We start from the raw sequence: 21,996 nt of genomic DNA on the forward strand, positions 1-21,996 counted from the left end.
AAAATTTGAAGGTTAGTGCTTTTGCTGTCCTGTATCATTTCATATTAGTTGTTTCTAAATTTGAATTTCGATTTTATTGAAGCTTATATTTTGAATCTGGAATCATGAACTCATGTTTTAGGAGCAATAATAGTGGCTGATTTAACTTTACCCTTTGTCTGTTCCCTTTAGTTATCCATGAAATAAGAGACCACAAGAGGTATGATGAATAAGAATCAAAGAATTTCAGAATTAGAGGGAATCTTAGACTCTCTAATCTAGCTTTTCACAAGATGCACAAATCTCCTCTATAATATCTTTAAACAGATATAACTTATATAAAATAAAATGTGACACTAAGTATGACTCCCTTGAACTGCGCTACCAATATTTTTCACTTGCATATGTTAATTAGCAACCTGCTAATTCCTTTTCAACCTTTGATAACTTGCTGGTTGGGTCACATACTGAGCAGGCCAAATGTCCTCATTGTAATAGGGATGACCCAAATGAGAAGATAAATGACACACACCAGAGGTTATAGATTCAGAATCCGCTCATCTGGAAGGAAACACCTCTGCAATCAGAAGCAATGTCAGTTATTAGTTTGTCTCCTGCTTTTGAGTTCACACTTTAGTAGCTCCCCTCATCCATATTCTCACTTATGCAAATCAGCTGTCCTTCTCTATGCCTGAATTTCAAAGCTAATGATTGTACCCAGAAAAGGGCTCATAAGTAAATTTTATGTTCTGGGTTACACCTACTGAAAAACTTCTGAGACTACTAATTGGTTTGGAGACCAGTGTTTGGGTTTCATTCAGACTCAGTGTTATGGAATAGTCTCACAAAAATGGAATAATATCCCCACATTGTTTGTTCTGGGCAGAGACAAGATGCATCCAGGCTATTATATATATTCTTGCCATGCACTGAAATAATTTTGATAATTTTGTTCTCGTCATAGTCAAACATTGCCTCAGCTTATCCATCTACTCAGGAAAATGAGCATCTTTTGGGTTTGTGTAGGCTCAAGCTAAAACTGTATTACTTGTGTAAACATCTGAAATGAACCAAATGAAGTTGAGACTTTCCAGTAAAGAAATATTTCCTTCACTTTTATAAGCTGTAAAAATATTTACTTATTAAGTCTTTCAAAACAGCACTGTTGAGGAAATCAAAATTCTAATACTGTTTCCTCTTAACTAGCAGTTTGGCCTTGAACAAACCTGTAAGTTGTTTCTGAAGCTTTGTTTATCAATTTTAAATACAGGACAGTGGTCCCTATATTATAGTTTTTATGGGGTTGTGAGGATAAAATATGTGAAATTCAAAAATATTAATGAGCTCAAGTAATATACACATATCGTCTACAACCAAAACCTGTATTCTTCAAAGATTAGAATATTTCATAATCTTTGGAAAATATTAGAGGATTAGCATAATTGTTTTATGAACAGGGGTGCCTTTTCTACACACATGACCTATTAATCAGCTTCAAAAATTGTTCTGCATCATCAGCAAAGTACCCAATTATTAGTAGTTAAAAGGTTCAGAAGATGATGATAACTGCTTTTTAGTTAATAGTCTCTAACCTCCCTCAGGAAGCAACATGCTCACACATTACAGTCAGAATGAATTTCTTGGCAGGTTTTTTTCCTTCTGAACCAAGTATTTGTATCCCCACACCCATATTGTCATTGTCACACTGTTGGCTGGTGATGCTTGGCTGGTAGTGCTGAGGTATGTATGGACTTTTTGTACTTCCACTGCAGTCATTTATTTTTAGGTTCACCGTTTTACTAAGAAATTCTTTTATGAGAGCTGACAAACAAGGTTTTTGATCTGAGTGACTGGTATTATGCGTTTAAATTTTTATTTTTATTTCCATAAAAGAAGCTACTGAGTTAGTATAAAACAGGAGAGCACAAGTGTTAGTTTACCACCAAATCATTTTTATAAATTTTTGCTGAACATAAAAATGCATATCCCTTATTAAAAATAGAATACATATATAGATGGATTAAGGGTTGGCAGTTCAGATTATTTTTAATAATATGATGTGTATTATTTCCATTCTTCAATTGGGAGAGTAGAAGCTCATAGAAGTAAAGCAAGTTCTCGTGCCCTGTAATCAGTACATGAGGAGAGTAAGATTATCATTCATGTTTATATAATACATGGACTACTTATCTGGCACATGAGCTCATATTCCTTCTAACATGCCAATTTGGGAGGCAAAGCAGAAATGATTCTTAGTGAACAGTTGTTATAATGGCTGACTAAGGAAACAACTTTGCTATGGAAGAGGAAGCTGGAAGAAGAATAGGACCTAGGAAGGTGGAATAGAGAAGTGGAGGCATCTTACCCTGGGAGGAGCTCACCCGAGGCCATGGGACTGTTCAGTAATGACAGGGAATAGTGTGTAGGCTGCCCTGGTTAAAGCGATGGGTTGTGAAGAGGAATAGGAGATAAGATGGTAGTAAGATGCAGATGCTGGCATGTGGTGAGCCTTAGCCTCCATTTCAAGGATTCTGGACCTGATCTGGTAGCCAGTTTTAGTGTACACGGAGCAGAGCTTGGGAAAGATGAATCTGATGACAGGTTTTTCTTTTTGTGACATACATTTTAAAGAGAGTTTTCATCCAAGAAACTTTATTTCAATCTCTTTTTTATACGTTTATTTTTAATCAAAGCAGTATCTTTGGAAAGTTAATGGTCTCCCGGACAAGAACCATTGCTAGAGGCAGGCAATTTGACAAATCATGTGGCAGAAAATTCTGGCAAATACAGGATCATCTCCACGCTGTCTCAGTCCAAAGACAATGGACTAAACTGCTTAGAGATGTCAACATAGAGTTCACATACTTTGTTAAAAAACATAGTTGTCTTTCTTTTAATGGAACAAAACAGTACCATTTATTTTCCATGCCAATAGAAAAGCAAATGAGATTAAATTAAATAAGAAGAAAGTTCATTTTAAGATTAGAATTAAAATATTCAAAAGTGTTGAAACAAGAGAATTTGGTTAGGCACTGGAATCCTCAAAACAGACATGAAAGAGGTTATTATTTAGCTACAGTCCTTTAAATAACCAGGTTGATAAAATGAGGTTAAGTTAGCTTCTAGTGCTATAATGAGTGGTTCTATTTTTAGGTGAGTGAATATAGAGGAACCAGTGTGGGGAAGCATATACTATACCACTAATCTATGTTATTGGAAAGGGGTATCACACGCTGGGAAGATAAAGGAAACCCTTAGTTAGATTTATGCTCAAATAGAAACTCTAGGTCAGATTTTGGAAATATTTCAGATAAGAAGTACTAAAGATCTGACTTTCAAACGTGGTAGTCTAGGGAAAGCCTGGATTAAGGAGGAGAGGAAAATAGCAATGCCAGTACAGGACAAAAGTCCAGCTGGGAGGCAACTGGCTCTGCCAGGCACGGGGAGATTCACGCTGGTGTGTAAATAGCTCTGAGCTCAGAATCAAGTGCCTAAGGTTCTGGTTCTGGAAATAATTCATTTTGTGCCTTAGTTACATCCATTATCCTCTCTGAGCCTCTGATTTCTCAGCTGCATAAAAGATATGATAGAGTAACATATTCTGTTTCTTTTCAACTCTAATATGTTTTATGATTCTTGTAGATGACACACAAGTCCCTAGTTTGACAAGTAGAAGAGCATTTTGAGGGCATAGCTAAGGGTAGACACTTGGAACATCTGTCACAAGAAGAAAATGTGTCAACACAGTAATAGAGAAAGGGATTATGTGGTCTGTTTCTGTATTTCATAATGATTAGGAGATTGGAGAGGACTAACATTTTTTGAGTTATTTCGGAAAATGGCAAGAAGTTTGAGTGGACAAATGTTGGGGGAAGGTGAATGAAGCCAGATTGGCACTGCACCATGTGGGGGCCTAATTATTAGATCCAAAGTTCTAGCTGTGGAATCTAATTCAGTGAGGTCACCTCAAGTACAGGATCCTGTGATATGTGGAGTGCACCAGGAGGGACACGGATGTTAATGTGCTGCTTAGCATGGTCAGAGACGTATGTGATGGTGGGTCCTGGGTTCTATTTATTATTTTTATCATGTATATCTACAGAATATATAGAATGGTCTATAAACCTCTGTAGTGCAGGATGTTCACACTAGACTTTTGCTATGTGTTTCTTTATTTTTCTTAAGACTTCTAGACATATCTTATGAGAGAATGGCCGATGTGGAGAGATATCTTTACTGATATGTCTACTTCTTAAAAGTGGGAGACATTTGCAATAATCTAATAAGGATTACATTTATATATCTATAAGTTTATGCTGCCTATCTAAGGAAAGAGAGTTTTGTAATACCTTTCAAAAATGTATATTGATTCCTTGACCCAACTGTTAAGTGGGTATGCTAATGTGTATTGCAAAGTTTTTATGAGAATTAGAAATAGCATACTGATGTGTCTGACAACACCTTGCTCTCAGTAGACAATTATTAATGGTAGGCCATTTATTTTTTATTGTTATCAAACATCATGCCATTATGTAATCTGATAGGGCTTATCAGATCAGGATTTGTGAATTTGGGCAGACTAGTCCTTTTCTTCTGCACTGCCTAAGTGTTGGGTTTGAAGTCCATTATGACAAGGTAAAAGACAGCCTTGTTTGAAATGCCTTGCATTGGGAAGCAGGAATTATCTCAGTCTCAGAGTTAGGCATTTCAAATCTCCAACATTGGGGTTTGTTTTACAAAAACATTCAGTATTTCATTGGTTTTCTAAAAAGCCAATCTCATAGCTTTTAAAACCAGATGTTTTTCCCAGCTAACTGTCTATTCTGCCATATTTTCCTTTTCCTCTTTTCTCATGTTCTCTGTCTCTGTCTTAGAATTATAGATGTGGAACAGTAGAGAGTGTTATCTGTGACAAAAGCTTAATAGTCTATATGGATGCATATTAGTTGAGAATGCAGGGATGGAACACCAAGGCCACTGTTTTATGTAGTAGATGCACAATATTTCATGGAAGAGAGTTTGTGAAATTAAGTCTGTGGCATAGCACTAAAATATTTCATAATATGTGAAAAAATAAAGCTTATGATAAGTAGTCATACAAGACAAAATGGGAAAGAGACTAATGGTTATAATGCAGGATGTCTAGAGCCTGGTATGTTGCCCATCACACAGTGCTTTTTATAGGCATCTCCTATCTTACCTCTTCCAAACGTCTCTCTCTTGTTGGCCTTTCATTATATCATTTTTTTCTTCCTCCCTGACATTCTACTGTCATGGTCATTCTCTTAGGGATAAATAACAAGGGATGTGATAATTTCTCTAAATTTCTAAATTATTTCCATTTTCATGTTACCTGTGTACAGTTTTCCATGCATTTACTTTTTTCCACTGATACATTGGCATGGCTGGCCTAGTTTATTAGACTAATTCACTGTCACAGTTAAAATCACAATGAACTTGACCTTGAGAAAATAAATCACAAAGGCCTAGGATGTTTGAATTGGAAGGGAAGTAGCCATCACATTTTATGACCCTTTCATTGTAAAGATAAAGAAATTGAAGCCATAGAGATGGATTAATTTGTCTATTATTTACAAGTTAAAATCCTGATCCATTTCTAGTCCTCTTTCCAAACACTTACTGTTGTTCAATACAAATCTAAGAGAGATGGATATGGCAAGATTTTAGCCTTGAAATTAGCTGGGGGAAGAATGTAATCATTAGGAATGACCTATATGTCATTTGAGAATAGACAAAACTGCTTTTAAGAATGTGTAAAAGCATTAACATTTGCCTGCATTCAACTTTCTAAGCTGTTATGCAAACATATAATGAAAGGGGTCCTAGGCTAGCTGAATTAAGTAATCTATTCTAGGTCATTTATTGAAGGTCATTTGGTTACAAGATTAAAACAGAAACTTTATGATTAGGAAATGCTGAAATGTTAGGATATTATAAGGAAATGGCTGCCTTTTAGTTTTCTCTGCTATCTTTACAGATATACTGATGCTTTAAATAGTTCTGATATCTCTTTGGGGAACAGTATTTAAGTCTTCTATATTGATATCGTCAAACATCAAAATCTCACTTCCTAAATTCTGTCTTGAGGCAAGCAAAAGAGGAATTGATACAGAAAACACAATTAACTTGAAGTCAGAAAATGACAAAAGAAATGAGTGAGACAGATAGCAAGATGAGATCATGAACCCAAAATATGGTTTTGCAGCTGCTTTGGGTCTGGTAAAGAGAGTTTAAATGTGTTTAAAATGTATGTAAGTTTTTACCTATTTGATCCTCATAATGTCATATGTAGTCTTGCCAAGGAGAGGTGATCAAATAGCAAAAGCTGGGAGAAAGAAGCTACAGACTGAGCTCAAGTGTTGTCTCTCCCTAAGCCACAGAATTTGTCTTTATGCCAAGCCACAGCCTGAACTCTGAACTGCAGTGAGGGAGAAAGCTTTAGTTTGGATATGTAGGTACTTTTCAAACTGTCACGCTTCTGATGCAAGTCTGTGACAAGGCAGAGCAGGAGTTTCCTGTTCTCCTAAGGATCATGTTAATACTTCCCCTGTTGTTACCATTTCTATAGCAACTGCTGGGCCAACTTCCCTCACCTCTCAACCCAGCCTCACCACTCCATGCCTCTGATTCGGGGGCACCTGGAAGCATGAGATATTCTGATTGTCCTGTCCTCATAATTCTCCTAACCGACACACCTTGTTTATTCTATTTTTAAATAGCTGAGGACCTAAATCTTCACCTAGCAGCTGTGGTCAAATGATCCATTTGGTCAAGTTATAGAAAGGAAAATTTCTTTCTATGTATTCTGTACCCTACAAGAAAAAGTCAAAGTAAAACTTTATGAGTTTCATAGTAGTTTCAGCAACAGTATATTAGTTACCTTTCCCTCTTTAATAATAATAGTTGGTCAAATTAAAAATAAAGCAGAAAAATATGCAGAAGAAAATTAAAGTTACATATCATCTCATTATCACAACAAACAAAAGTACTCAGTTATTATTTTGGTATTTTGGTCCCTCCCACCCGCTGTGTGTACATGTGTGTCTATGTGCCATGTGTGTATGTTTGCACTGCATCATATTGTTTGAGATAAATGTACATAATGTATCATAGCCTTGGCATGATATTATGTTATTTAATTGTTGTTTATTTTTTGTCTGTTTTCCATATGAGGGCCAGGGCCTCATCTGTGCTATTTATTTTTGCATGCCCAGCAGCTTGAAGGCACTATAAAGTCTGTCCTACTGTCTAGATTTGCTATAACTCAAATCAGCTCTAGCTCTTTCTATTCATCTAGATCTATCCTGCTTTTAATGTCATTTCATTAGATTTTCCTAGAGCTCTACATTCTTAGTCAACATCATTTTTTATAGTGGTATAATAATTCATTGGATGGATGTACCACTATTTACTCATTCTTCTGTTAGACTTTGAAAATGTTTCCAATTTTTCTTAGTGTAATAATGTTGCATTATATATTTGATATATAAATCTTAGTACATTTTCAATTATTTTCTTAGGAAGATTGCTGGAAGAGAATTACTATGTAAAAGGCAATGAACTTTTAAAGTTTCTTTTCGTATTACCAAGTTCTTTCCAAAGTGGGTGTATCAATTTCCTTTCCCAATAATAATAGTTTAGAATGCTTAATTAGCATTGAATGGCATAATTTCTAAAACTTTTTGTTAATTGAAAAGCAAAAATTGTACCACATTGTTTTCAATTACATTTCTTTGATCACATGTGAGACTTAATACTTCCTCATGTTTGTATCTGTATGTGGTTGCCATTTTAGGGCATGAGTATTTGTGATTCAGTAGAATTATTATACTGTGGCTACTAATTCTTTGTTATGTTATTTACAAAATATTTGTTAGAGTTTCTCATGCAACTAAATTTTCATTATGGTTCAGCTTACAGAACTTTGAATTTGAAACTGCCCTGTAAGGGATTGAATATGAATGAATTTAATTATCATATATGTATCCAATTAGATTAATTTATGTTCCCAAGAAATAATCTTTTACCACATAGGTTATAAACATGGTAATTAACACAATTCCTAAGCAACATGAATTAGAAAGAATAACATACTTTTTCTCTCCTTGACATCCTTATTTTTGAACCAAATATCTGCTAGAAAATATTCAAATCACATTTTTTGTGTCTCTCTTAGACATTTGCTACTTTTTTCAAAATGAGAATGCCAATGTTGGATTATTTCATCACTAGCCTTTGTTTTCTCAATGGTTCCAGTCTCTTGATACATTCTAAAATTTATACATATAAATCAACACAAAAAACACAACTGCATTGTTTTCTCAAATCCAATAGCCAATCAGGAATCTCAGTGAATTGAACAGGAGCACCAGCCAGCTGCAGTAGTATATTCAGAAGTAAGTCTTCCTTGAGTCACTTGCCCTTCCTCAGTGACATCATTTCAGTCTCTGGTCCATTCCATTGACTGCTCCTCTAGCCTGCAAGACTTAATCCCTTGATTCTGACACCCTGTTTATTGGTACTGCTGACTCCCCGCTGATGGCTGCCAACCGGTTGCTCCATGCTGTGTTTGTGTTTTATGGGCAAATGTTCATGTGTGGCTGCTGTGTTTGATATTAAATCTGAGATGAACTTCAGGAGGTTTCCTGCTTTTTATTAAAAATGATTTTGGCTAGGGGCTGTGTTATCCTGTTCATAAATCAGGTGTTTTCAGAGATTTAATAATTTAGAATTCACATGAGGATGGGTGGAATAAGCATTTCTTTACTGTTAGGGCTGCCTCTTGAATTTTCCTTTGTTTTTATTTATTCTTTCCTCTTTACTGCTTCCATTTATTTATTTTTTTAAGTCTTCTTTAGGGAGGTTTGTACAGATTTATCTCATGGCTTTGAAAATAATATAAAAGGAAGAGCCAAAAATGATAGCTTAGATTCCTTGAAGTAATTTAAATTTGCTGTTTTGTGAGTCTTCCCATCACTGTTGTAAACACACTTCTATTTTGTTTTGTTTTGTTTTACTCAAGCTATATCTTCCAAAGTAGTTCTCCTTTCTCTTTCTTTTAATGAACCATATTTTTTACGGCATTTCCTAGAAATAAAAGGTTGATAAAAAGCAAAATAGTAATAAAAACAATAAGAACAACAGAGGCCAAAGAGACCAGGAACTCTTTCATATGTAGTTACACGCTACATAAAAAGCAGAGCTGTCCTTGAGGGTGACAAACAGCCCTGGTAACTCCTCTCAAAAATGTTTGCTGTAAAGATTTAGAGGAAGTATTTTTTAAGGGCACTTTATAATAATGTTCAGTGTGAGACCTTCATTTCTTTGTAGAATTTAGTGAGAGTGAATACATAAAGATACTTGAAAATATCATTAGGAGTTAGAAGATGTTTTGTTTTGTTTTTCCTTATGCTAAAATTAGCAGGGAATGGAGAGTACTGGGGCACAGAAATACTTAGAAAGAGAATGGAAGGTTTCTCTGAGGAGGTGACTTTTGATCTGAGTGTAACAGCTAAGAATGAGGCAAGCAAGTTAAGAACCCAGGGATGGGGGGGCCTCTGTGTTTGAATTTTAGATTCCACGAGAGAATGAATTTTTGTTGTAGCTGATGACTTACAACATTGTCCAGCATAAAGAAGACACTTGATGAACATTGGTTAAATGAATGAACTCTTTATAAAGGACTTTGATAAATGCAAATAACAGTATCTTTAATATTATTACTATGTATGTACTCCTAAAATTCAGATGAATTTTAAAAATGTGTTTACTGTAAAATTTTGATAAATGCTGAATGCATACAATAAAATGACTAATGAAGACATTTCATGAGAGACTAAGGTAATATGGTCAGTGTAACATGGCCTTCCAGAGGTATGACCTGACCTACAGACACTGTTTTAGAATATGGGAGAGTGGACAGACCATTTATCCTTTAAATGATCTTTGGAAATCACCAATTTTTTTCAGCCGGGCTGACACTTCGAAATGGTAATGATGGAAGGTACTTTGATGTGCTGGTATTCCTGGCTGAGGATAGAATCGCCATCTTCAGAACCCAGGAGAAGAGTTTGTTAAGTCAGCATCCTGTTCTCTCCTCTGAATGACAGAATAAGGCAAAGGCAGACATTTCCCTAAAATGATCTGGTACATGAGCAAGTGCTCAAATGGGTTTTCAAAATATTGAGTTAAACTATCTTTTTGGATTAGCTTTATTTGTGAATGTGGTTGAATTATGAACTTTCAAGTGAAATGGACTTCAGATTTAATTAATTCAGCACCCTCTTTAACTGATGATACAGTGATCTCCAGTGATCCTGCTAGTGCCAGGAATATCTAGAACCAGCCAGCAGACTGGAGGCCAGAGAAGGTTTCATGATTTTATGAAATCATGTCGAAACAAGTATCAAAGGCAAAACTCCAGAGAAAACATATTGTGAAAAGACAATTTACCCTTGGGATGATATATGTATATTTCTTTTCTTGATTATAGGGCTTGGGGAGCGGGGTTAAAGGAAAGTATAGAAGAGAAGGGAAATAAGGGGCAGGTGAATGTAAGGAACACTTCGGTTTCTCTGGGGCAGGTCATCCTTTAGCCACTGCACAGTGCAGTTGACTTGAGAAAAGGATCCCTGGAGAGAGGTTTCCCTATCAGTGCTTGTAAGTCTAAGAAAAGGCATTAATAAACATAAAACAAAGCACAAAAGCTTATTTTTCAAAAGGCTTACCTTTTGAGCTAAAAGATAAAAGATCACAAAATTTTCATTTCTTCTGGGAATATGAATCTTTGTAAATGGACAGCATGAGGAGAGAAAAGCAGAGGCCTGCAGGAGTTTCCCCCATTCTGTGGGCTTTTGTGACCTTTCCAGGGAGCTGTCAGCTGTTCTAATCAGTGTTTATCATCACTTTCTTGACAATGACACATAATCTCTCTCAACTGGCAAGGCACTTAGCCTATTAACTCTATTTCTTCTCTTCTTTGCCTTTCTCTACTGCCCCATTAAGCTGCTATATCATGTTCTCTGCACCCTGCCATGTGGATTTGCTCCTCTGTCTTAAGCTAGGCCTTAGCTATTGGCTCCCCTATCACCTTCATGCCTTTCCTACTAAGGATTTTTCCTGCAGTTACCTTAGGAGTATAGAGATTTGTGCAATGAAAGATTATTTTCAATTTAATAGGGTCAAATGTATACATAGATACCTATGTAATTATCTATATAGAGGCACTTTATAAAACCACTTTATCTATTTTTAACACTGTGCTTTAGAAAACCAGCATTGGGTTGCAAATATAATCTAAAGACATGACTTACAGAATCTAGAGCAGTTATTTTAAAACTATTTGTAAGCAGTGGATCACTTTAGTTTTCTGGCTGAGTATCGGTACATCAAACGAGTGAGAGAGGACTCATCTGCTTGACCCAAGTGAGAGCAGGGTAGTCTGTAATCCTATCAATTGTCTACCTTCTGTTGTGATGCCTGGAGTGCCTGATGGGAAAACTGGTTATCTATTAGACTGCCAGATATCACAGAAAAACGATAACTAGTAATTATACTTGTTATTGTTGGCCAGGAATGTGGAAAGCAATTTTTGATGGTAGAAGCAATAGTTCTCTCTCACAGCTGAATGTCTCCATGTTTACCTGCTCCACCTCTTATCATGTGACTGCTCAGAAATGTGACTGGGTCTGAAGCATGCGCGTATCACAGGAGGAGTGTTCCCAGTTCCTTCTAAGACATGTGCTTATGGCCAAGGGGATTTCGACTTGAATTTCCATTTACTATGCCGAAGTGGGTATATTTATCTTACGCTGCCTTGTTCTTAGCACAAGAATATATTTATTTAGCACTGCATTGTCTTATTATGTGTCCTTGGTCAAAACAAAGGGCAATTGTACTTTGATCTTTGTTGGACTGATGGCAGTTGTTATAGGTACAGGAGATTTTATAGTTCCTAGTAGTGAACAATGCTCTGCTTCTGGGAAGTTTGAATAATAGTTAATTTTTCACTCTCCTAAATTTCTCAGATATAATGTTTTTATTTGATTTTTGTCACTTAGGATAATATTTTCAGAATTTTATACCATATACTTGTGTCTTATAAAAACAAATATATAGTATAAGATAAAATTTAGTGACAATCCATTTTAAGTTTTATATAAAATAATTAACTGAGATCTACAAGAAGTCTTGATAATAATGAGAACCTTCATTCTATTATTAATTTGAATAATGCCAGCTGCTACAACAAACAAACTACCCATTTTCAAGAGCTTTAAACAATCAAAGTTTAATTTTTAAATCATGTAATAGTCTACTGTTCCTGGCCAACAATTGGGCTTTCTTTTGCATGGCAGTTCTATGACTCAAATTCTTTCTGTAGTGTGGCTTTGCCTCTCTATAGATGTTTGCAACTAGCTGTCAGTTAGGGAGAGGGGGTGACAAGGCAACCCACTTCTTACCACCTTGGCCTTCAATTGCCACATCGGTTGCCACACAAGAATGAGTGGGGCACGTTCCCAACTACGTACAAGAGAGTCTGGGAAATGTGGCCTATCCAGGTAGCTGCTTTCTGGGAATAACTTACATTTTGGAAAGGGGAACACAGAACTGTGGTGGGCTGTTAAATGTCTGAGTCATACATCTGAATCTGGGAACTGCTATAAAAATTATTCACTGAGATGTTGTATTCCCTTGGTATGCTTTAAACAAAATCGGGATGGAAATATGAAGTTTAAAAAGGGCATACTGTAAACACAATATAATAACAATAAGAATTGAACTTTAGTGGGAAATTTAATTTGTCATTATTCTTAAAATATGTTGTCTTCTTAGTTACTTGTTAACATTTTATTGGGAACCAATTTTGTTTTAGTGCACTCAATCTTGCCCACTAATATCTTTATGTTTACCTATGATAAATATGGATAACTGTAATAAATTTGGAAGACACACTCTAAATCTTTAGAAAATGAGGTAAGATTGCAAAATATTTTTATATGAAATTCAAGCAAATGAAAACTTGCTTTCAAGCTTTATTTTGCTGAATTATTTTACTTAGGCATGAATTTATTGTTAAAAGTTAAGGTAAAATAATATAATATTTTTAGGGATAAAAATGCTTATAGTAATGCTTCTTATTGCTTATTGCTGTATGTTTCTGAATTGTAAGGTCCCATTTTGGTTCCTTCTCCTATGTGGTTTTGCTGCTACTTTCTCCCTTCTTTGTCTGTGTATGTTCTTCCATGAGTCTCTGGCAGCCCGGCAGTCTTTTAATCTGTATCTGTTCATTTTTTACATCTCCCTACAGGTCTGTCTGTCTTATCTTTTTGTTTATGAAGTTCTGCATCTGGGGACAATGGAAAATGGTGAGATTTAGCTTAGACATCAGTGGTGTTAAAGTTTAGAATGTCTCAGTAGCGCCACCCAGAGCCTTGCCATAGTCCTATAAGAAGAAGAGGGCAGGTGTATAGTGCTTGAAATTATTGGGCTCACTGTGTCCCTTTATGTGACAATCTGCTTGCCACATCACCGTGTTCAACTTGTCTCCAGCTCAAGTTAGAACACAAACCATGGACTTTTACGAATGTTCATAAATCGGTTTATTGACTGTGTTCTTCCTTTAGCTACATTTTTCTTTCAGTGATTACCCACACACTCCTCCTGATTGCTTGTGTGTCCCCTCAAGTGTGTTTCTTTTGTCATGTTACTAACATCTCAGTTCTCACTTGGGGTGGATAACTGGAGACAGAATGACAGCACCAAACAATAACAGAGCAAAATCACTGAAAATACACGCTGGGATTTGTATGATCCGAGCCATCTGTAATTTAATTGTTTCAAGTCTGGGTAACTGTCAGGAGCAATTATTTGTAACTCAGTCCTGCTAGCATGTCAGAAATCACATAGCCAGAGAGGGCAGTTCTGTGTCTAGGGGTTTCTGGAGAGTTTGGTGTAAGCAAGAGTCCAGGAAATCATGTAAAATACATGAAGGAAAAATCATGTGAATGAAAAATATAGATAGGTTTGCTTGGAGATACACTATTATTTATCTTTTTGTCTCTCACACATGACTGAAGTTTGAGGAGTAAGATCAAATTAGTAGCAGTATAACAAAATAAATTGAATAATTCTGGAAAGAAACAAAAAATTGGTGGAGATACAAGAAATGTTTGAGTCATTTCTGGGCCAGATCTATAGAAAAGATCTCAAGTTCTCAACAGAGTCATTAGAAAGAAATGCAAAGTCAGTATGATTCTAAAATAAATACTTGGAATCAAAAGGTAATTAATATAATTTTAAATACTTTATGTTAAAATGAATCACAGTTACAGTTCAATTATATATAAACAATTTTTTAAGTCCCTAGTTTACTAACAGAATTAAAAAATACTTTGAAAAACCCTTTTCTCCTTTTATTGGAAAGGAAATAAAAGCATCTTGTATTTTAGAAAGTTTTTATTACTTGCTCTTCTTAATCTTTTTTTATTTCCTCCTTTTCCTGAATGTCAAATACATGTTTTAAAATATTAATGGTTTTAAATAGAAAATGGGAAGCATCAACCACTTCTCTTTAAGATTCCAAAACACACAAGAGTAGGTTTTAACAGAACTTGTTGTCATTATGCCCAGACCCATGGCTCAAAGACAACTTTAGATGCTCCAGGATCCTTGAGTTCTGTGGTCCCCATTGTGTGTATCCAGCTCAAGGGATTATATGAAACTTCTTTTGGTTCACACAAAGCTCAGATTTTGTTCAAGTTATAAAACAATTTTAGGAATATCCTAAATTCAAGTGACTAGTCATATGGTCTAAATATCAAAAATCCCTGTAACCTTCATGTGTCCTCAATTCTCTGGAGAAACAAACTAGCTTACCTCATTCTGTTTTCACGGCAAGAGTAATTTTAGCCAATATGAAGCACTGGACACAATGGTTGTTTTGGACACTCTGTCACGTAGTCACAAAGCATATTAAAAAATGCATCCCATGATGTATTATTTGCAAGTTTAGTTGTGATGACTATTAGGTACATAGAAAATTGTACTTGATTTAAAATGGGTCACATTGTAAAAATGAGCTTTCTGATATTTGTATAACTTATATAAAATACCATATATATTTACCAGCATGGTAATTCAGGATTCTAGGGACCTACCTAGAGTTGCAGTAGACACAAAGCAGCCATGATACCATGACAAGGTGTATCATGAATGTGGAACTTAAAGCTTAGGTTCAAATTCTAGCTCTCCTGCTTACTACTTTGTGACCTTGGCCACATCCCATAACCTCTCTGAGTCTTGGTTCCCTTATCTAGAAATAGTGGGAACCCTTTCAGGAACCTCCTATTTCAATGGATTGTTGTAAATTTTGTTACTTATTGGTTCATACCCTATCTCATTCCACAAAGGATTTGAAATGACATGAGTATATTTGAAGATAAAAGATATTTGCCCATACTTTGCAGTTTAGACAAATATAAGCTACTTGCTATTTCCTATTGAGACCATTTGGATTCCTGAAGAGGTCTATTGTTTTGAATAAAAGTGCTTCTAAGCAGATGTTCCAGAGACCTCCATGTAACCATTTCAAATAAAACAAACATTTATCCAAGTGTGTCATAGCAGGTTATAGATGCCAGTTTAACATAAGCCTACAAAAAAAGACTATCCAAGACCTTCTGATTGAAGACCACTTGCAACTAACAGAAATACCAGACTCTCACATTCTTCATGCTCATTAATTGAAGGCTATCTATAGTGCAAAAAGCTTAAAGATTAAGTAACCCTTTGCAATACCCTTGTATTTTGTTAATCATAACAGACATGTACAAACATTTTAAAAAGAACAGAACTCCCAGGTGTGAGTCATGTTTATTCAGCTTAAACATAATGCTTTTTGTTGTCCTTAGAATTGGTGGATACCTCATATAACACACAAGCTTTGAAATTTTGGTGCCCTACCAGTTTCTTTAATTCCTTTTATTATCCTGTGCCATTTGCCTTAAACTTGGGTTACTAACTGGGTTTATCTGCCTTCTGCACCTAAAGCCCTCCAAAAGATTGCTCTGGCATGGCCTAATAGCTCTCATCAGCTTCTGCAGTGGCTGTTAATCTCTGCTGCTTGAAACCCAGGAGTTGCCACATGGTGCCATGCCCTTCTGAACAAGTCAACTGCTTTCCTCCATAAATGAGTGCCATTTATGCCATGCCAGCTATAAACCCTTCTCCTCCTTCCTTCTGTCAAAGTTAAATGGAACCTAAGGACAGAAGCTAGTGGCTCTTTTGCTATATCCTCTTCAAATCCCATGGTTCAATTTTACCTAAAGAGGAATTACTGTGCATGCTGTGTACTGTGGCAAGGTGAGATCCTTTTTCTCTTTTGTCCTGTATTTTAAACTTGGATTTTTTTTCCTCTCTGGTATCTACATAGTGTATTTGGCTCATAGTAAAATTAAAGCAAAACAACAACAAAAAGAACTCCATCCTAAATAGTAAAGCTCTGGAAAACATTCACTTGACATTGTAGTTCATTTATAAAAATCCTGGTACAAGTTTTTCTCCCCTCCTTTATAGTAGGTGAAAATGCATTTTCAGTGAAAATATGAGAAATACAGTCTGGATAAGAACTTTCCAATAAGCATTATATTCAACAGTTATGATCTCTCTGAAAATTAATAGAGTTTGAGGACCCATACAAGAGAGAGAGAGTCCACGTTAGGGTTTAAAAGGCTTTGACTTCAAGGTAGGCTAGATCTGCAGCTGAATTCTGGGTTTGTGTTTACCAGCTGGGTATCCTGGAACAGTTATTTAAACTCTCTAAGGCTCTATTTCCCCACATGTGAAATCGTGCCGATGTTCCTCACTCACAGGGTGTTCCAAGGATACAACGGGGCAAATATGTAAAGTACCTGGTGAAATGTGGGCACATAGCAGCCAGCAAGTAAATGGTAGCAGCTGCTGCTATTGTTTTTGTTATTGAGTAGCAGAGAAAAAAAGGGAAATGGACCTGGAAGGCTGGATGTTTTAGGATACTTTCTGCTGAAATCTACTTTGAAACTCTCCTGCAGAAAGACCGTAATCTCCAGGCAGGATATGGAGCTGTTGCCTTGGCAGAACTGGGCTTGGAAGCTCGATTCTATGCTGGGAGGGCCATAGCCCAGATTTCAGACTTCTTTCTGCTGTTACCTGTCCTGGACAGGTTAGGTCACTTCACTTAACAATAAACCACCTCACTTATTATTAGCAGCACCTTTACATTTCTTAATCCCATTTTTACAAGGAAAGTCTCTTCCCTCTCCCTCTCTGCTTCTCTCCTCCATAGAGAGAACTTAACACCCCATTTGGAATGTTATAAAAGCAGAAAGGATTCAAGTTTATAGTAATAGAGTGAGCAGTTGAAAAGCTGCATGTATATCTTCATGTTCTCTTTCCTACCCCTTTGCATTTACATACAGCGTTTCTTTGAATTCATCTTTAATCTACCTTATGTCATTCACCCCTTTGTATTTAATTAGGCTAGTGATTTCCTTTGCTTAAATTTAGTATTTATTGATCACAGCTAGCAATGCATGCTATGGTGTTGACAGAAAATTCCACAGGACCCTCCTCATGCTGGGGAAGGGGAACATCTGCTACTTTCATGTTAGGATGCCAGGATTTAGAGGTTAGTGTGTCTCCCCATCAAGGTTAAGGCTTTCTGACCCCAGGAGTGTTGGACTCAGAGCAGCATAATGAATGGGAGTTGCCGATGGGCTGGATTTGCCTGTTCTCGGTAGCTGGTAGTGCTGTTCAGCATAATGAGCTGGGTCTTAGTGGGCTAAACACACCCAGCTCAGGACCAGACGCAGGTTCTGCCTTCTTTCCCCCCTGCTTCTCAACTGTATGTTTGTCTTGGAAGAAATTATATTGAGGTCTTCATTAGTGGCACCATGAGGGCTGATAATCTTTGTGCCTAAAGAAACCCATCGCCTTTGTGCAGGGAGCTCAAGGTTTAAATTGGTTGAACAGGAATGAATCTGAAGAGGAGATTATGTTAAGCAAGTAATGTGTGTCGTCAGTAACATGGAATCAAATTATTAGGGTCAGTAACTCCCTGGTTCTCCCAGCATTAAATGAAGACATAACATTGCATTTGTTCCGGGTGCTTTTTGATGCCACATAGTGTCAACACTGTCTGGTCATACATACTTCACAGCATGTCACCTCTAGTTTCATCTGTGCTGTTGCTTTAATAGATACTCATGATCTTGAGCTTCCTTTGAACTCAAAGCAGGGCAATGCAAAGTCATTATTGTGAGCACTTCTGTGCTTTTGGTTTTATATACAAAACTAATATTACCATCTTTTAGAAAGGTAGATATATCCTGCTCTAATGCTTCCAATGTATACACTTATTTGAGGGCAAGGGAGGCTGCCAAAGGGAAAAACACTCAATGTGAAAGATCTTTTTGGACACTGTTATCAGAAAGGTGTCAGGGCAGTGAATTCATGTTAGAAAGATACACAGGGCAGTGGTTCTCAAAGTGTGGTCTTCTGATGCTGGCAATACAGCAGCATCAGAATTGCCAAGGAGATTGTTAGGAATGTCAATCCTACTGAGTCAGAAACTCTGAGCTAGGTGCTGCTATCTCTGTCTTAATAAACCTTCCAGGTGATGCATGCATGCATTAATGGAGTATAGCATTTATGGAGTAAAGAATGGGATACACCCATATGTTCTGGGATAGAGCAGTAGACAAGACAAAGAAAGTATCAGCCCCCATGGATCTTATTAAATTACAAAGGATTATGAAATGTTTATTCATACCCAATAGAGCCTATAATTATCATACATACACACATACATACAAGCTATTATTATACATACCATTTTATTCCTTTTTCAAATTAGGCCATTATCCTCTTTTCCTAGGCATTCTCTGAAACCAAATATGACTGATAAGCAATTCCTTTGTGCTTTTCAGAACCGTCCCCCTTGCGATATGTATATCCATGGCCATCGTAACCATTGGCTATGTGCTCACAAATGTGGCCTACTTTACAACTATTAGTGCCGAGGAGCTGTTGCTTTCAAACGCAGTGGCAGTGGTAAGTCCAAGTTGGGAAAATGCCAATTTGAATTGAGGTTAATGAGTTGATGCAATTTTATAGTAGTTCCCTCAAGCAGCAAGTGTTTTGAAATTCAGTCATCTTTTCTTGACCTGAATGATAATGAACATCTAAAAAACGTAGATCATAACTTAGCATATTCCATTTAACTGATACAGCCAAACTCCTATATGATTTTTCTGTATCGTTAAAGTCATGTAAAACATTTCTACATATATGTGCTTGAAAACACATTTCTACATATACATGTTGAATAAAAGGCATTATTCATCCAATGTGTTTTTTTAAGGAGAGATGAGCAGTTGCTAAATTTAAATGAGGGTTTTTTTGATATGCAAATTGCAATTTATTCTGCACTCTTTCCTGTTTGTAAACTTGCAAATTCTAACTTAAGATCTTTTCCCCCAAAGTACACTTAAGAATTTCCAAATAGACCATATGTATTTCTTTTTCATAGTATGTCCTTTTGAATACTCATCCTGGAATGTTATTAGTTTGGGGAAATTCTGAGTTATTCAAAGTTAAACAGATGTTGTTGCTATAGCACTTCTCAAATGTAAAAGATGCCAATGTACATTTTACCTCCCTAAGAAGTGGATACTCATAATTTTACAACATATTTCAAAATGTATTTAACTTTAACACCATCTTTGCTCCCAAGGGTCATGTTATGGGACTGCTGTTCTGTGACACATACTTCTTTTTTGTATAAAAACTTAGCTAGTAAGAGAGCATTCATTCATGACCTGATAACAATGAAGGGTGGAAAAAATAACTTCCTATCATTAGATGTCAGTTCCTTTTAAAATAGTCACTATTACCTCATATCAGCAACATCCACAGGGAACACATTATCTCATTTTATGTGAACCTATGTCTGAGTTCAATGTATGAAAAAGGCTTTACCCACTGCTTTAGGTCCGACCAGACAGTCAAATGTGCAAAGCTTACTGATGTCAGGTCAGTCATCTCATCTCTCTAGACAAAGGGCAGCACTTATTCTTTGAGCATAATGTGGTCCATTAATGACATGGCACCAGCTGCTTCAAGGGCACTAAAGAATCCCACATATCTTTGGGAAATGCATTCTTTATAGAAATGTGCAGAATTGTTCATGCCATGGCATAAAAAAATATTTCAGAAGTTTTGTTTACTTTTGTATTTTCTGTGGCTTGATTTCCTTGGACTTCTGTTTGTAATCTAGTCTTCTTCCAGGAACCCACAGAAGGAATTAGCAGATACCTGAGAGGTAGGGGGTGGCTCCATAAACAGAGATTCAGCTAATATGATTGTTTTGGGAGAAAAATTTTCAGAGCTGCTCATATCCATGATGGAAATGATTAGGTTGCCAGTATATTTTTCATCACACTTTTATGCCATAACATCAGGATTGGTATATGAAACAAATATCTTCTCAGTGTACATTTATACTTAACTACAAAAATGTGGCTTTTCAGGCTAAAAAGAAAGTATTGTACTTAAGGATTTCTGTCTCCAAAAGGAGAACTTTTGAACTGAGCTTTTCCCACTTACCAGAGTCAGGGATGGCAGACATCATAGTTGATAAAGATTCAATAAATGTATCATTGCTTTTTGAAAGTAGAGAGAAACATTTATTTAGACCTTTGCCCACAGTTTTGTAACAAGCAATGCTATGGTACCTGCTTTTGATTATTGTCTAAAAAGTTAGTCTGACCCTCACCAAAAAAGAAGACTTATAAAACATACACGTATTGCCAGGCTAATAGAAAGTCATAGAGTGAGTCTGGCCTAAATTGTTTCATTTTATTCCACTTTCTGCCAAAGCATTAATTTGCTTCGTTCTGGCTTTCTCTAGACCTTTTCTGAGCGGCTACTGGGAAATTTCTCGTTAGCAGTTCCGATCTTTGTTGCCCTCTCCTGCTTTGGATCCATGAATGGCGGTGTGTTTGCGGTCTCCAGGTGAGTGAGTTCAAGTGTTTTTAGAAATGCATTTCTGTTTTTGAGATTGAATGTGAGAAAAGGATAAGTTTCAGAAGAAAAGAAATAGTGCCTCCAAACCTGTTGTTTTTTAAAGGGAGCATGGAAGACTGAAGTATCTGTCCAAGAATCAACAGCATGTCTTATCTGGCCCGGTAGAGGGCACTGCTGGTCTGCTCATTGCCCGCTGTGAAGTCCGGCATGCAGCACTTTTTTTACATAGTGTCTCAGAGTCTCACCTCAGCATTTTATTTCTGGTGATAAAATCTTTTGTTTCTCTAAAGGTGACAAGAAACATTAAAGTAAGACACCGGAAATCACCACCCCGTTATCTGTATCCCTTTTGTTTTGTTTGATGCAAGAGTCCTTCCTGTTTTAATGTAAGATTAAAACCCAATCAGAGATATATGAATGTTGTGCATGTATGTGTGTGAGTGTGTGAGTGTGTGTGTTGAGTTGGTTTGACAACACACACGTAATATAAGGAAACTAGAACTAACTTCATCCTCAGCTGTCTGTATGAAGTGAGAGCCGTGCTGAGTTAGATGTTGCTACTGTTTCTCTGCAAAGAATAATATAATATATTTGCAGATTTTTGAAAATTCTAAGTCTGATTTCTCAGGGTGTTCTCTACCTTATTTGAAAATTGAAATCTAAGTAATGACTGAAGAAATGCCAAGCTACTTGGTAGGAAAAAGATGGAAGTTTCTCTTAGATTTCTGGATTTTTCCCTTTGAAATGATCACTTACACACTCAACTCCACCTGCATTCTTCTCCATCAGGTTATTCTATGTTGCATCTCGAGAGGGTCACCTTCCAGAAATCCTCTCCATGATTCATGTCCGCAAGCACACACCTCTGCCAGCTGTTATTGTTTTGGTAATGCATTTTAACAACTATATTTAGATATAATCTTAAATAATAGG

At 36.4% G+C, this 21,996-nt stretch overlaps 1 protein-coding gene across 2 annotated transcripts in view; it reads left to right on the forward strand.

The window, feature by feature from the left end:
* SLC7A11 (solute carrier family 7 member 11) overlaps window positions 1-21,996 on the forward strand; it is an 85,259-nt gene that overhangs the window by 30,862 nt on the left and 32,401 nt on the right. For both annotated transcript variants that reach the window (XM_073237042.1, XM_017648722.3), the window contains exons 7-9: window positions 18,966-19,089; window positions 20,948-21,051; window positions 21,853-21,949. In XM_073237042.1, the coding sequence (XP_073093143.1) occupies window positions 18,966-19,089; window positions 20,948-21,051; window positions 21,853-21,949 (325 nt within the window). The remainder of the gene's footprint in view (window positions 1-18,965; window positions 19,090-20,947; window positions 21,052-21,852; window positions 21,950-21,996) is intronic.

This window comes from Manis javanica, chromosome 5 (assembly GCF_040802235.1).
Source record: "Manis javanica isolate MJ-LG chromosome 5, MJ_LKY, whole genome shotgun sequence".
In the NCBI taxonomy this organism is placed as follows: Eukaryota; Metazoa; Chordata; class Mammalia; order Pholidota; family Manidae; genus Manis; species Manis javanica.